The sequence below is a fragment of the Haemorhous mexicanus genome, chromosome 11 (assembly GCF_027477595.1).
Source record: "Haemorhous mexicanus isolate bHaeMex1 chromosome 11, bHaeMex1.pri, whole genome shotgun sequence".
Lineage (NCBI taxonomy): Eukaryota > Metazoa > Chordata > Aves > Passeriformes > Fringillidae > Haemorhous > Haemorhous mexicanus.
In genome coordinates, this window is record NC_082351.1 from 10,971,180 (window position 1) to 10,983,739 (window position 12,560).

Sequence of the window (12,560 nt, forward strand, 5' to 3'; positions counted from 1 at the left end):
ATAATGCCAGTTTCATTTAAAACTAAAACTGTCTCTATGTTGAATTATATTTGTGTACAGGAAGATGGAACTACTTCACAGTTCAGGTGTGATACCATATCTGATGAGAAAACAATCCTTTTTCTTGATGTGGAAGTATTTACCAAATGTCACGGTGCTTTTGTGATACCTTGTAGGGAAGCTGCCAAATCATAAAGTCAGTTAATAAGCCCTCAATAATTTGAATCAATTGGCAATGTAAACCTAGGTCTTCTAGTTTCTTTCCTTTACACTTTGTTTTATACTATTTTTGTGCTTTTATTCTTACAGCAGCTAAAGTGCCTGTTCAGATTAATTTAATGTATAATTGCTTGTTCTGTTTTGTTGTTTTCCAGCTCCCTCAGGCACAAAAGGTAAAATATTTTAATCAAATCCTAGTCATTCCAAGCAGTCACCAGTGCTTCACGTTTCCATGGTGGTGTGGGTGTGGTACAGGTGGTGATCAGTGAAACTCTTCACTGTCAGGGGGCTCTGAGCTGGCCCCAGGAGGGTGCCTGGCTTTGAGCCCACCTGAGGTACCTGCTGAGAGCAGCTCTTCAAACATATCAGCTGTTTAACATGCCAGGCATCCAGTAGCCTTCAACTTGCAAACAACAGGGAGGCGATTTTATCAACAATTTGAAATAATAGTAGGGATTAAATAAGACCCAACCCACTCCATTACTCCATGTGAAACATTTCTGGCTCTGCTGTAGACTGCAGAACCCATGGCATAGCTGGTACCCTTTCACTGCTCCCCACTGTATCTACCAACACACCCCTGAACACATTCAGCATTTGACCTCTCCAAGAGGTTGCATAATTTCCATACAACGTGCTCTTCAAACCACTTCTGCATCAATATGGTGTCACCAGAGCCAGGACAGCACAGCCACTGTGGCAAAGCCAAGAATTCCTTGATGCCTGTTGCATCATCCTTATGTATCTCACAAATATAATCAAGGCTTCCAGAAACTAGAAAATCTAGCTGGTGTTTTGTGCTTTTGGTAAAAAAAAGCATTAAAATGATAAAAAGGAATAGAATATGCTGGGCAATTGCAACACTCACTTGTCCAAGTCATTCTTAGTGTTCTTGGCAAAGCACTTTCAGTAAGAAATGTCACAGCAATTAGTCACTTTGACATCACTGTTAGTAACATTCATGGATGATGATGAAAGCTCAGTTTTTAATGAAAGCTATAAGTGAAGTGATCTTTCACTTAATAGCTTTTGAAGAATGGTGAGGGCATCCACAGAACTTAGAACTTCGCTAAAGTATCTCAGCCACTTTTTAGCTTAAAAACCAAGAAATATGAGGATGAGAGGCTTTATTTTTATGATACTACATGCATTTGAAATTTCCTTGCTCACGGAGCTCAGAAAATTCAATTTCAAACCTGCAGGTAACATGTTATTTTATGACACTGCACTATGTCTGTAGTTCATGCTTTAATAGTTTCAGAACATGGTACCAAAAGATGTTGGTTTTGTTTTGGTTTTTTTCCTTCTTGAAAAAAAAAAGCTTCAAGAAACATTTTGTGTACAGCTTTCTGGAAGAGTAGAAGGACAAAAAGAGTGGCTAGACTAGCTAACTTTGGCTTTTTCATTTTCACCTGCTTGTCTAAACGTTTGTGGCAAATGCTTCTCTTGACAGTTTGCAGAAAGAAGAGAGAGTCAGACTGAGATGTGCTGGTGCAGAAAATCCAACCAGCCAGGCTGTTTGTCAGCTTGTGCCATCTGGGGCTGTATTACCTGTCCTGATGGCCACAATTCTGAGCTATTAAATAATATTCTGGTACAAATTACTCAAGTTTGCTGGTACCAAACGCAATTTTCATAAATGGTCAAACATGCAAATTTTTTATATTTTTATCCCTAGATCAAGCAATTGCAGAACTAAAGCCACATATTTTGATATGACCATAGTCTAATTGTGCAAAGAGGAGAGAGGTGGGAAGGAAGGAATGGGATGGGGAAAGGGGCAGGTGCAAGTAATCCTCCAGGGCTTTTGATAACTTCAGGCAAGAAATAAGCCTTTTAAATAAGTTTGGCCTGGAAGCTTATGGGCAAACCAAGAGAATCTCTCTTGCTCTCTGCAAGGTGAAGGGAAGCAGCACAGGGCTGGTGCATGCCTTTGTCAATGACTGAGTCACTGTTTTGCCATATGGTGTCTGAACTTGTACTGTATTTTTGTTGGAATCTATGTATCATCTTGCAAATGTTTTCTCTATAAACATTTCAAACAGTCATGTCTCTCTAAACATGTTCACTTCAATCTTTGAGTGATCTGAAAGAAAAATGTGGCATTTCAAGTTTACCTTTGCTACTTCATATCTATTATAAATAGTTCACTATCTTGATGAAATGTGTTTTCTCTTATATGTGGGACACTTTGGCTTCTGACTTTTCAGTGTTGAGTCAGTGTTCCGTGGTCATTAGCTATTGATTTTGAAGACCTATAGGTTTCAAACTGTCTACAGCAGTTAAATAACAATTAAACCTGCTACTCTTGTGCTGTCTGCTCTTAGTCAAACTGGTGCAAATTCAGAATTGGAGAGCAGGTGAAATGAATAATGATGAGTTTAAGGTGGATGTGTCTGCTGTACCATGATATTTGTCTTGAAAATATCTTTATGGTATACTCTATACTTAAAACAGAAAATACCACAAAACCAAATCAAACCAGCCAAAAAAACACCAACCAAAAACTCACCAGAGTTTCAGGCAATAGAGACCATGATTTAGTATGGTTATGTTACTTTCAGAACAAAATATGTATAGGAAGAGTTAATGTATCTAAAAGAAAGAACTGCTACCAGACAAATGAGACAAATTCATATGAATTTTACCTGTCCTCTATGTTTCTTTTATGCATGTTTTTAGGTAGCTATCCCACAGGGCTGTGAAAATATCAGTAAGACAAAATAATAACTCAAATTCACCACTTTTCAAATTTGTTCATTTTGATTACCAAAATGACCTTTATCTTTGCAACAGTTACGTTAAACAGCTTTTTGTATGCACTGAAGAGCAAAAGCCATTTTTCCTTAATAGTTCAAAAAGGTGTTTTGTTTCCTAGTAGGAAAGCTTTACTTGCTTTTTTGAGCAAACACAGCAGGATTCAAAAGCTTTTGCCCTACTCCTGCTGTGATGTTTTGTTCTACTTAGCTGGAGTGAAAAGGTAGAAGTGAATAAATTAGGCACACAAATCAGAAGCAGAGTGTTGTGTTTAGGAACACTTAAGAATTTTTTTAATGATTCTCTCATGAATGGAGCCATATTTCCTCCATACAGAAATGTTTTAATGATATTTATTGCCCAACAGTTCCTGACAGCTTTCTTCTCTCTTTCTGTGTAGTCCTTAACTTCTGTAAGTAGTGCTGTGCCCTCCTCATATCTTGATGTTATCCTATTTCAGCCTTTTGGGAGGATCATTTATCATCCCCTGCATCCTTTACCTTATACTTTGAAGAGTTGAATTAACTGTCACTGGGAACAGAAAATTTGGAAAGCTTTAGTTTCATTGAAGTGCATGACTGTTGATTTTAGCACTTTTCTAAAATGATAACATTTAAGTGGAATCTAATGGAGTACAAAATAATCATAAAGTAAACAGTTTGACTTAAATTCCTTTGGATCTATTTCCTCTTCATGAGATGCTATTGTCTGTGTTTTGTAATAAATATTTGGTTTCTATTCAGAAAACCACGTTAAAATTTTCACTTACATGTTAATCGCAATCGTTAGTTTCCAAATTTCTCTGACATTCCTCAACAAGCAAACTTACTTTTAAATAACATTTTTCAATCAGCAGTTTACAAACTCCAAGTAACTATTTTACAATATAAGGGTTTTTTTTTTAATTTACTCTGTGTCGAACACAGAAATATCTCTTTAAGACACTCACACAGGTTCTTATATTGTCCCAGACCATAACTTGAGTCTGTGCCAAAATAATAGCTATTCCTTATTCTTTTTGTCCATATAAAACAGAAATTCCAATTCTCTGAGGCTTCCAGCCTGCCTCATGACTCTGATCAGCCCATAAAAGTGCAGTGGTCACAGAAAACAACATATTGTGAAACAAATCTATCCAGAGCAGGTAAAGGAGGAAGGGCAGGGTGGGTTGGGCAGGTGTCTGAGAAATTCTGATCAGCCCACCGTGACTCTTCTTGACTCTACACTCCCAAGGAAGATATTTCAGAGATGTTTCTCAAATTCCCCTTTCTGTAATGGGAACACCTCAGAAAGTGTTTATATTCTTTCCTGTATATGTGTGTGTCTGGTTTCATTCTGGAGCCTGCCTTATTCTTTGCCCTGAGATGGATGCTGGTGCTGGGTGTGAGGCTAAACTCTTCAGTGGCTTAACTCTAAGAGGATGACTTTTATTTGGGTTTTGGGAAGATCTGCTTGGGGTTGTTCTGAGGGGGGTAACTTGTGTACAGCAAGGAATTAAAGGGAAAACTGTTGTAGTTAAATCTCTTTCTAAATGGAATTATTCCTCCAGTTATAAAATTATTATCACTAGGTGTTAGAGATCTGTACCTTTTTCAGAGAGCAAGATCTGTTTCTTTATTCTAAACAGCCAAGAGACAATTAGCCTGGGAAGGCATTTTTTCCTCAGTCTTGAGATTTATTTTATTTCAAAGATTTGTTATTTTTTGCTAAGCATTTTATGAAACTGTGTGTCCATAGCCCTTGGGTAGTTGCTCACCTTAAATGGTTACCACCATGTCTTTCCAGCTGAAGAACATTCTGGGGCAAATCACTGATGCTGTCTCCTACATTCATCATTTTAGACTAGGTGGTAACTACATTATGGTGAGCAGGGACTCAGTAAAACATTGTAAACATGAGTCCCTGCTCATTCAGCTGTTTGCTGACTCCACTTATGGAAGTGGTCAACAGCTTGTTCATCTGCCAAACAAATAAAAAACCAAACAGGCTGGATTATAGAGTTGCAATTCTATAGAAGTGAGTGCAGCAGCCAGCTCTAGTTGGTACTTGTAGATACAAGGCAATCACTCTTGCCTGCTTCCATAGTCAGTTTTGAGAGTTAATGAGCAGCTCTTTCATAAATTCCCAAGAACTCCAGACTGTGTGGTTTTTTCCTCAATGTAAAGAATTCCAAACACTCTAAGACTCTGCTGGAAGTCCCTTGGCTTTATCCTATCCATTGAATTGTTTTTAGTAGTATCTTGAAAGTGAGCAAACTCATAAATTAATACTGTCCTGGTACTTGACAAAAACATGATGTCAGAGAAAACTACCCAAGGCAATCATAGAAAATCTTGACGTGCTCCAAAATGTCACCTCATAATCAGCAGAATGCTTTTCCACTTCCTGGGCTGCTCTCCCCACAAATCATGTCAGTGTGCTTTACTCTACTACTCTGGCCAGGGAGTGGAAATTCCTACATTGGTTTGGCTGCACTTGAGTTTCAAGTGCAACCTTTGAACCCACAATGTTTTGCCAAGTTTTTGGGTTTTTTCTTGTTTGTTTAATAACTTACTGTTCCTTGATAGATCAAAGATTATATTAGGGTTAGAATTATCTCTTCTTTGCTAACAAGGAAACTAAAAAAAAAGGAAATATGATCATAAGTTTGTTCCACCTCATATCCCTGGTGATTCCTTATCAGATGTAAGCCTTGACTTATACCCCATTTGTGTTCCTGTCTAATGTCTGCAAACATTCCTTCTCACCATGAGATAGTGCCATGCCTCAGGAAATATACTTGTTTAAGAAACTTTAAATCCTCCTGAAGAGGATTGGAAGATGCAGGACATGTAATTTTCTAGGTTTTGTTTGTCTGATTTGTTAATGTGGAATATGCTTCATACTGTATCTTTATCATAATGTAGGAATTGTTTCCTGAGAATTTGGGGAGCCAATTGCTATTGCTTCATTATAAGAAAACTTTTCTAAACACAAACAAAGCAAAAAAATAAATTGCAAAAGTTGTAAAAAACAAAAAGAAAAGGATTGGAAGTTCTACTTGAGTACAGAAAAGATGATAGGGATGCAAGAGTGATAGGAGAATGTCACAGTCACAGTTGGGCACGACTGTCACCTGCAGTATTGCTCAGCAAGATCACCCCTGTTGCTGCACCCAACTGGCTGAGCACAGGTGCAGCAAAGCAGAATTTGTGTTCCACAAAATCTCCACTTGAGGTCATAACTGTCTGGGTCACACTTTCAAATGCTGGATAAACCTCTCCAGCTTTAATATCTGTCCCTGGGGACAGAGAGGGTTGAACAGTGACTCTCCACTCCCCGCTTGAGTTGTCTTTCTCATGCTGCTGGTGAAGATGGACCGGCAGAGAGCAGTGCTGGTCTGGAGCACACCAGCCAGGCTCTGCCTCAGGGCAGAGGTTCATCTGAGCAGGGAGAGACAGTCTGAGCCCTCTCTGTGTCCTGTGGCCAGTGATAAACACCCTGCATGTTTCCCTTGAATGCAAGCAAGGTCAGGAGAGCTGTTTGCTCCCCAAACTGAAAAACTGCATTGAAACCTGATGTGAGGAATGAATTAATGCTTCATGGCACCTCTGAAGGCAGCTGGAGCAAAGGTGCTCCTGGGATCCTGACTGGCTGTCATCCTTTGAGCTGCTGTGTGAGCTGGGATCTCAGTCTGGACCAGAACTAAACCCACACAGCTCATGGCCCCTTGCCCTTGGCTGGGAGAAAGCAGCCCGAGGCAACTGAGGCAGAGCTGGCAGTGGGAGGGATGTGGAGCAGAGCTCCAGCTGCTTTGCTGCTGCTCCTGCTGCCTCCACAGTCATCCCAGCCCCTTCTCTGTGCCATGGCAGGCTGCATGGGAGAGAGGGTGAGGCTTCTTTCCTGCCCTGGAGGGGCTGGGCTGGGCACAGCTGGGGCTGGGCTGGGCTGGGCTGGGCTGACTGCAGGTCCAACTGCATCACTGCCACTTGGGTAAACTGCCTTATCTCATCTAAAATGGAAATAATGAAACTGAAACTGCAATCACATGTTTGTAACTGTCCTTAGTTCTCAGAGAGAGTATTTCTTTCTCAAATATAGCTTGCTGATGATCAGGGATTGGTGTTGATGACAACTGTTGCCATGCCAGTATTTAGTAAGCAAAATGAGACTGTAAGTACTCAGGTTATTTCTGTCATGTGATGATGGTGTGACTGATGTGAAGCTGCTTTCAGGGATCTAATAAGATTTTAGCCAACTCTTAAATTTTTCTCTTTTCTTCTTCTTTTGTCTGCAGTTAGAGTCTCTTTATTAGCATAAAAATGTGGAGAAATAAGCCCAAATACCATGGCTCTATAAGCCATGGTTAAATGATGAAAATCTCAGATGACACCAGGCCTTACGGCTTACTGACTTCTGTATTACTTTTTTTGTAATAAATATTCTATAGAATTTTCCTATTTGCTTTGATATAACTCAAAATTTAATTAGTTTTATGTCTATTATATATATATCTATTTTTCTTTAGTAATTAAACAGATTGTTAAAGAAACTTAAGTGTACTTTCCCCTTAATCTTCATCTTTCTCTTTTGTTTATCAAATGGTAGGAGAAGTTGGCAAAGACAGGAGTAACACATTTTTAACAGTAATTGTCAATTTTAAACCTATTTGCATGTGAAAGATTTCAGTAGAGGGACTCACCAGCTATCAAAACCTTGCATGCCTTTTCTATGTGAATTGTAAATAAGGCAGAAAGGAGCAATATTATTGATTTAATTACTGCTTGATCAGCTGAATTGTACCAGTGTCTGCCTTCCCCACTTTTTAAATAGTTTGTCTATTATCTATTCAATGTCACAGTGTAGCTGCAACGTGAAATAAGTGGTGAGAATGTTTATTATTATTGTGGTTTTGAGTGCATCTTTTATTGTTCTTTTCAGAGGTCTAAAGGGATTCTCCTGGGAGTAGTTGGCACAGATGTTCCAGTTAAAGAGCTTTTAAAAACTATTCCAAAATACAAGGTAATGCACAAAATGGTATATATATCATTTATATTCAGTATACTGTCTAAAATATAACATAATTCATTTAATAAGTTGTTATTGTTTATACTTACATAGCTCCATTATTTCACCCATTTATCTCAGGAGTTTTACCTCTGTAGTGTCTGAGATCAAGTGCCATTTTTATAACCCAAGTTAAAATATGGCCTGATCATAACATTTTTGTGGATCAGGGGGTAATATTAAATACTGACCACATTTTGTAGTCCAGAGGGTCTAGTATTAAATACTGTCCATATTAAAATAAATATAATTATAAAATCAATGAAGTTATCAAACTATGAAATATTGCCAGAATACAAGTCAAATTAACCAAAAGAATCATGCTGAAAAACTGCATAACTTTTAATGAAAACCTATCCTTACTGTGGCTTTAGGCTTCCTGTTTGTGTGTAATTCTTCCTGTCCCAATTCTGTCTCCTGGAATTAAAGAAAGTGGCACATTGCAAGAAACTAAACAAGTTCCTGCTTAACCAAGCTAGTGCTTCCTTCTCTCCTACCCAGTATTTGCTAGGTATTTTCCCCCACTTAGTTTTCCAAAGTCAGTGACAACTCTGCAGTAAGTCTTGCAATCAATTATCACAAAAAATTTCAAAATCTGAACCACTACATCTCTTGTGAAATTCTGCATTCAGTAGAAGTAGGCTTCAGGCAAACACAAAATGTAATTACTTTTCATTTAAATTTGATGCAGTACATTAGTATTTCACTACTTCTCCATGTCTGAAATGTTTTAGTATAGCACTCTTCTATTCACAAATGAAAATTAAATTAGTATTTTTCCATTAATTCCTGGTGGATTTTTTTGCATGACTAACAAGCATGTACCACAGCATTGTAGACAGCCTTTGCTAAAGAGGCCAGCCCCTGGAATAACTGCATTTTGACAGCACCTGCACTGAGCATAAATTTGTATATCATACAAATTGTCTCTTAATTGTTTGCCATGTTCTCATTTAATGATTTCTAAGAGGGTGGAGGGAGAAACTGACTTGTGCCTTCCAATATTCTCACATAAAAATTCCTCCTATTAATTTTAATTCTAATTTGAATACATTAGGATTTACCAAATCATTTCCTAGATCAATATACAGTAACTGGAAAGTTTAAATTAAACAAGAGATTGATAAAAAGGATGCATCAAAAAGAATGGCATAATACTGATGAGGTGAATAGGAGTGAATTCCTGTGACCTGGATCCCACCAGGACAGGGGCTGTGCAAAGCCAGCCCAGAAAGGCTCTCCCAGGCTCATGGGGAGAGGCAGCAGGTGCCTCCACACTGATACCAGAGCCCAGTGGCAGAGACATTGCTGCTCAGAATAAATAACAGGGCTCCCTCTCCGTGCACAGACCACCAAAGTTTGCTAACAGCAATGTTAAAAAAATTCTGTGCATGCAGAAGAACTGAATTAGCAGAAGGTAGAGGAGAAAGGAGCAAAATTTGCTCCTTTGCTAAATTTGGAGCAATGGACACAGTCTTTGGAGATGCCTGTAAGGAGCTGTGGGGAGAGCAAGTTTTATCTGTAGTGAGAAGGAAGAACAATGTTGTGGTGCCTGCAGAAACAAAAGCTTGGCTGTGCATGGCTGGATAGCAAAAGTCAAATAACAGTGATGTTACTCCTAAATAATCTGTGAGGTTTGAACATAGTCTGAATATGAGAATCTAAAGAGTGGGAGGCCCAAATAATGGGTATTGGAACAGAGTGAGACTGATTCAGAAAAAAAGTTTAAGAACTAATTTTCTGTGGAAGTAATCTATGAACCTTTTTCTGAATATTAGGTTTTTATTTGGAGGTATGTTTTCTATTGCAGGATGTACTGCAAGAGAGGATTATTACCAATATCATGCAATGCAGTTGGGTTAGTGAGATCCCACTTGAGTTATAACTTCCAGTCCCACATGCCCTAAACAAAGACTCTGCAATTGCAGGAGCTTAATCACCCCTGGGAGCCATTCCTGCAGAGGCAACACGTGACAAAAAATTCACACAGGGATATAAAATGATGGTTGAAAATAGAATTTTGCTGGCCTGGAATTCTCTCAGCTTGGATGAGGTGGATTTTATGCTGAGGAAGATGAATAACAGCAATAAGCTGTTTTCAGCAGTTGTTACCTTGACTAAACATCCCCAGATGTCAGTGGCAGTTTCTCCTGAGTGAGGGGGAGTTGGATTTGGTGATATTTGACTTCCATGTGACATTTTACCACAGTTAGAAAACGGTTTCTTTGTTTCTGAATCTGTGATTTAGAGACAGAATTCAAGGTTTAAAATGGCAGTGCTGCTGTAAATGGTAGGGTAGCATCACTCAGATACCTCAGAGGCTCTGCAGTTTCACACAATGCACAGAACATGATAAAAATGCTGCCCTCAGATCCTGTGCTGCCCTCAAACAGGCAAATGCTTTTTTCCTGTGAAAAATACCACCCACATTTGTTTCCTTACCTGACTTCCATTGCCTGGATGTCCTTCTGCAGTTATCAACACTGACAATTACACTTGAGATCTGATATTTAGCCAACAGCTCGTTCCCTTGTCACACTCTAATAGTTAAAATATGTCCAGTGTTATTATTTTGGTTATCCCTCCTTTATGAAGAGGTGCCAAGAACATATCACCTTCTATTGCTCTCACTGCAGTTTATTGCTGTAGGAAAACCACTAATTTATGAAACAATCTTCTGTGTGGCAGACACAGCTGACCATAGACAACCATTCACAGAGAGACACTATAAATTAACCTGGAGCATTTTACCTGTGACCTTGCCATAATATTATGGTCTGGTTTATGTTTCCAGAAAAATCTCAGAATCCAATAAACTTGATCTCCCTTTTGCCTTTGAGAAAGGATTCTGACTTTTCAGCATTGCTCAAGTTGCTTCATGTTAGACAAATTCCTGAAGACCCACTTCAGCAAAGCATTGAAGAATGCACTCAAGCTAAAGAGCAAGATTTAGTAGTGAGAACTGTAAATATCAAAGCAAGAATGTGCTGGACTTTCAATTTCTTTTCTTTTTTTTTTTTTTTTTTTGGATATTTAATACCTCAATGTCATCTCAGTGTAATGAGGTGCTTAAATAAAAATACACAGAATATTATATTGTCTGAAGAATTGAAAAAAATGGGTAAAGAAAGATAGGAAGGTACTCTCTGCATGGCAAAAGATACATACTGAATCTGTAGAAAAAGTCTACATTAGCAGCAGGTTTATGCTAAGAAGGGATGTTTGAATGACCACATGAAGGATTTAAAGGCACATTTGTTGCATTCAGTGGATGAAATCAACTGTGTAATAAGCATATTGCTAAATAGACCAGTGTTTTTATTTAAATAAGTACAATGCTAAATTTGGGCACTGTTAGGCCTCATCAAGCATCTCATTGCTCTCAAGGAATCTCCCACAGTTCCACTCAGTACAAGGATGAAAACTTAGAGGAAATTCTTTAGCAGAAATAGCTGCCTTCTGGGGCTCCAGCTGAACTGGAATCAGCAGAGAGCCTTTGAGATGGGAAGATGTAAATATCACATATGACAGGTCACTGTTGCTCCCTGTAGCTGTGCTTTCCTTATCTTTGAGTTAAGTGGTTCTTTAGCAACAAGTGAAGAAAGCTGTGCACTGCTGGGAATGGGGAATTTATAATATCCCAGTGTCTCTTTGCCCTGGCCCATGTTCTGAATGCCACATGCTATGGCATCTCACATATAACTATATTTTATATATATATAGTAATTAATTGACTCTATCACACATAGGATAGCAGAGTTGTGGGACAGTGTAAAATCATGCTCTGTGCTGAATTCATCCCATGACAGGTTCTCATTTGTACAAAATGTCAAGGATCTTTGCCTGTGCTGTAGCAAAGCCCTGTGTGGGTAAGAGCTGAGAATGCCAGGTGCTCTGGACAGCCAAATTATTGCCTGATTTTTGTTTAAGGCTTTGCTGGAGACCATGCTAATCAGTATTTCTTTCTCATTTACTTTTGCAGTTAGGAATTCATGGATATGCTTTTGCAATTACAAACAACGGATATATTTTGACTCACCCAGAGCTTAGGCCTTTGGTAAGAATGTTATTTATTGATCTGTTTTATTTGGCTCTATGTGTTGCATTTGTTTTTTTCCTAGTGTGAATAGCCTTCATTAAAAATGAAATACAGTGGAGCATATAAACAATACTTTATATTGCTTCATAACCCATCATAGATCTTGGTAAATTTACCTCTGGAAACAACACTTAGCATGAAAAAAACCCTAGGAAAATAAATATACAACTTCTGCAAAAGATACAGACCTCCATTACTGCAAAATAGCAAAGCCAAAAATTGCCATAATTATGTTCATTTTACATTGAAATGGAATGCTCTAGTGCTGTGTAATAACCCCTATTTGTCATGCTAAAGTGTTAAAGTTAATTTAATATATGTGCAGAAATTTCAATAAAGCATATTTTTAAGCAAAATAGGAGCACTAGGGATTTTCTGTACTAAAAGAGAAATAGCAGCAATTTTTACCTTTAGTTCCCCCTTATCATCCTGTTTGCAC

At 38.3% G+C, this 12,560-nt stretch overlaps 1 protein-coding gene across 10 annotated transcripts in view; it reads left to right on the forward strand.

The window, feature by feature from the left end:
* Positions 1-12,560, forward strand: part of CACNA2D3 (calcium voltage-gated channel auxiliary subunit alpha2delta 3) — a 414,102-nt gene that overhangs the window by 298,452 nt on the left and 103,090 nt on the right. For 7 of the 10 annotated variants that reach the window (XR_009487851.1, XR_009487850.1, XM_059856396.1 and 4 more), the window contains 4 exons: positions 375-392; positions 7,057-7,128; positions 7,897-7,977; positions 12,005-12,079. The exons of 1 other annotated variant lie outside the window; for it this stretch is intronic. Coding sequence is in view for 7 of the 9 variants with exons in the window: in XM_059856396.1 (XP_059712379.1) it covers positions 375-392; positions 7,057-7,128; positions 7,897-7,977; positions 12,005-12,079 (246 nt within the window). In the remaining 2 variants the exon portion in view is untranslated. The remainder of the gene's footprint in view (positions 1-374; positions 393-7,056; positions 7,129-7,896; positions 7,978-12,004; positions 12,080-12,560) is intronic. 2 more of the 10 variants (XM_059856393.1, XM_059856397.1) reach the window with 2 other exon arrangements.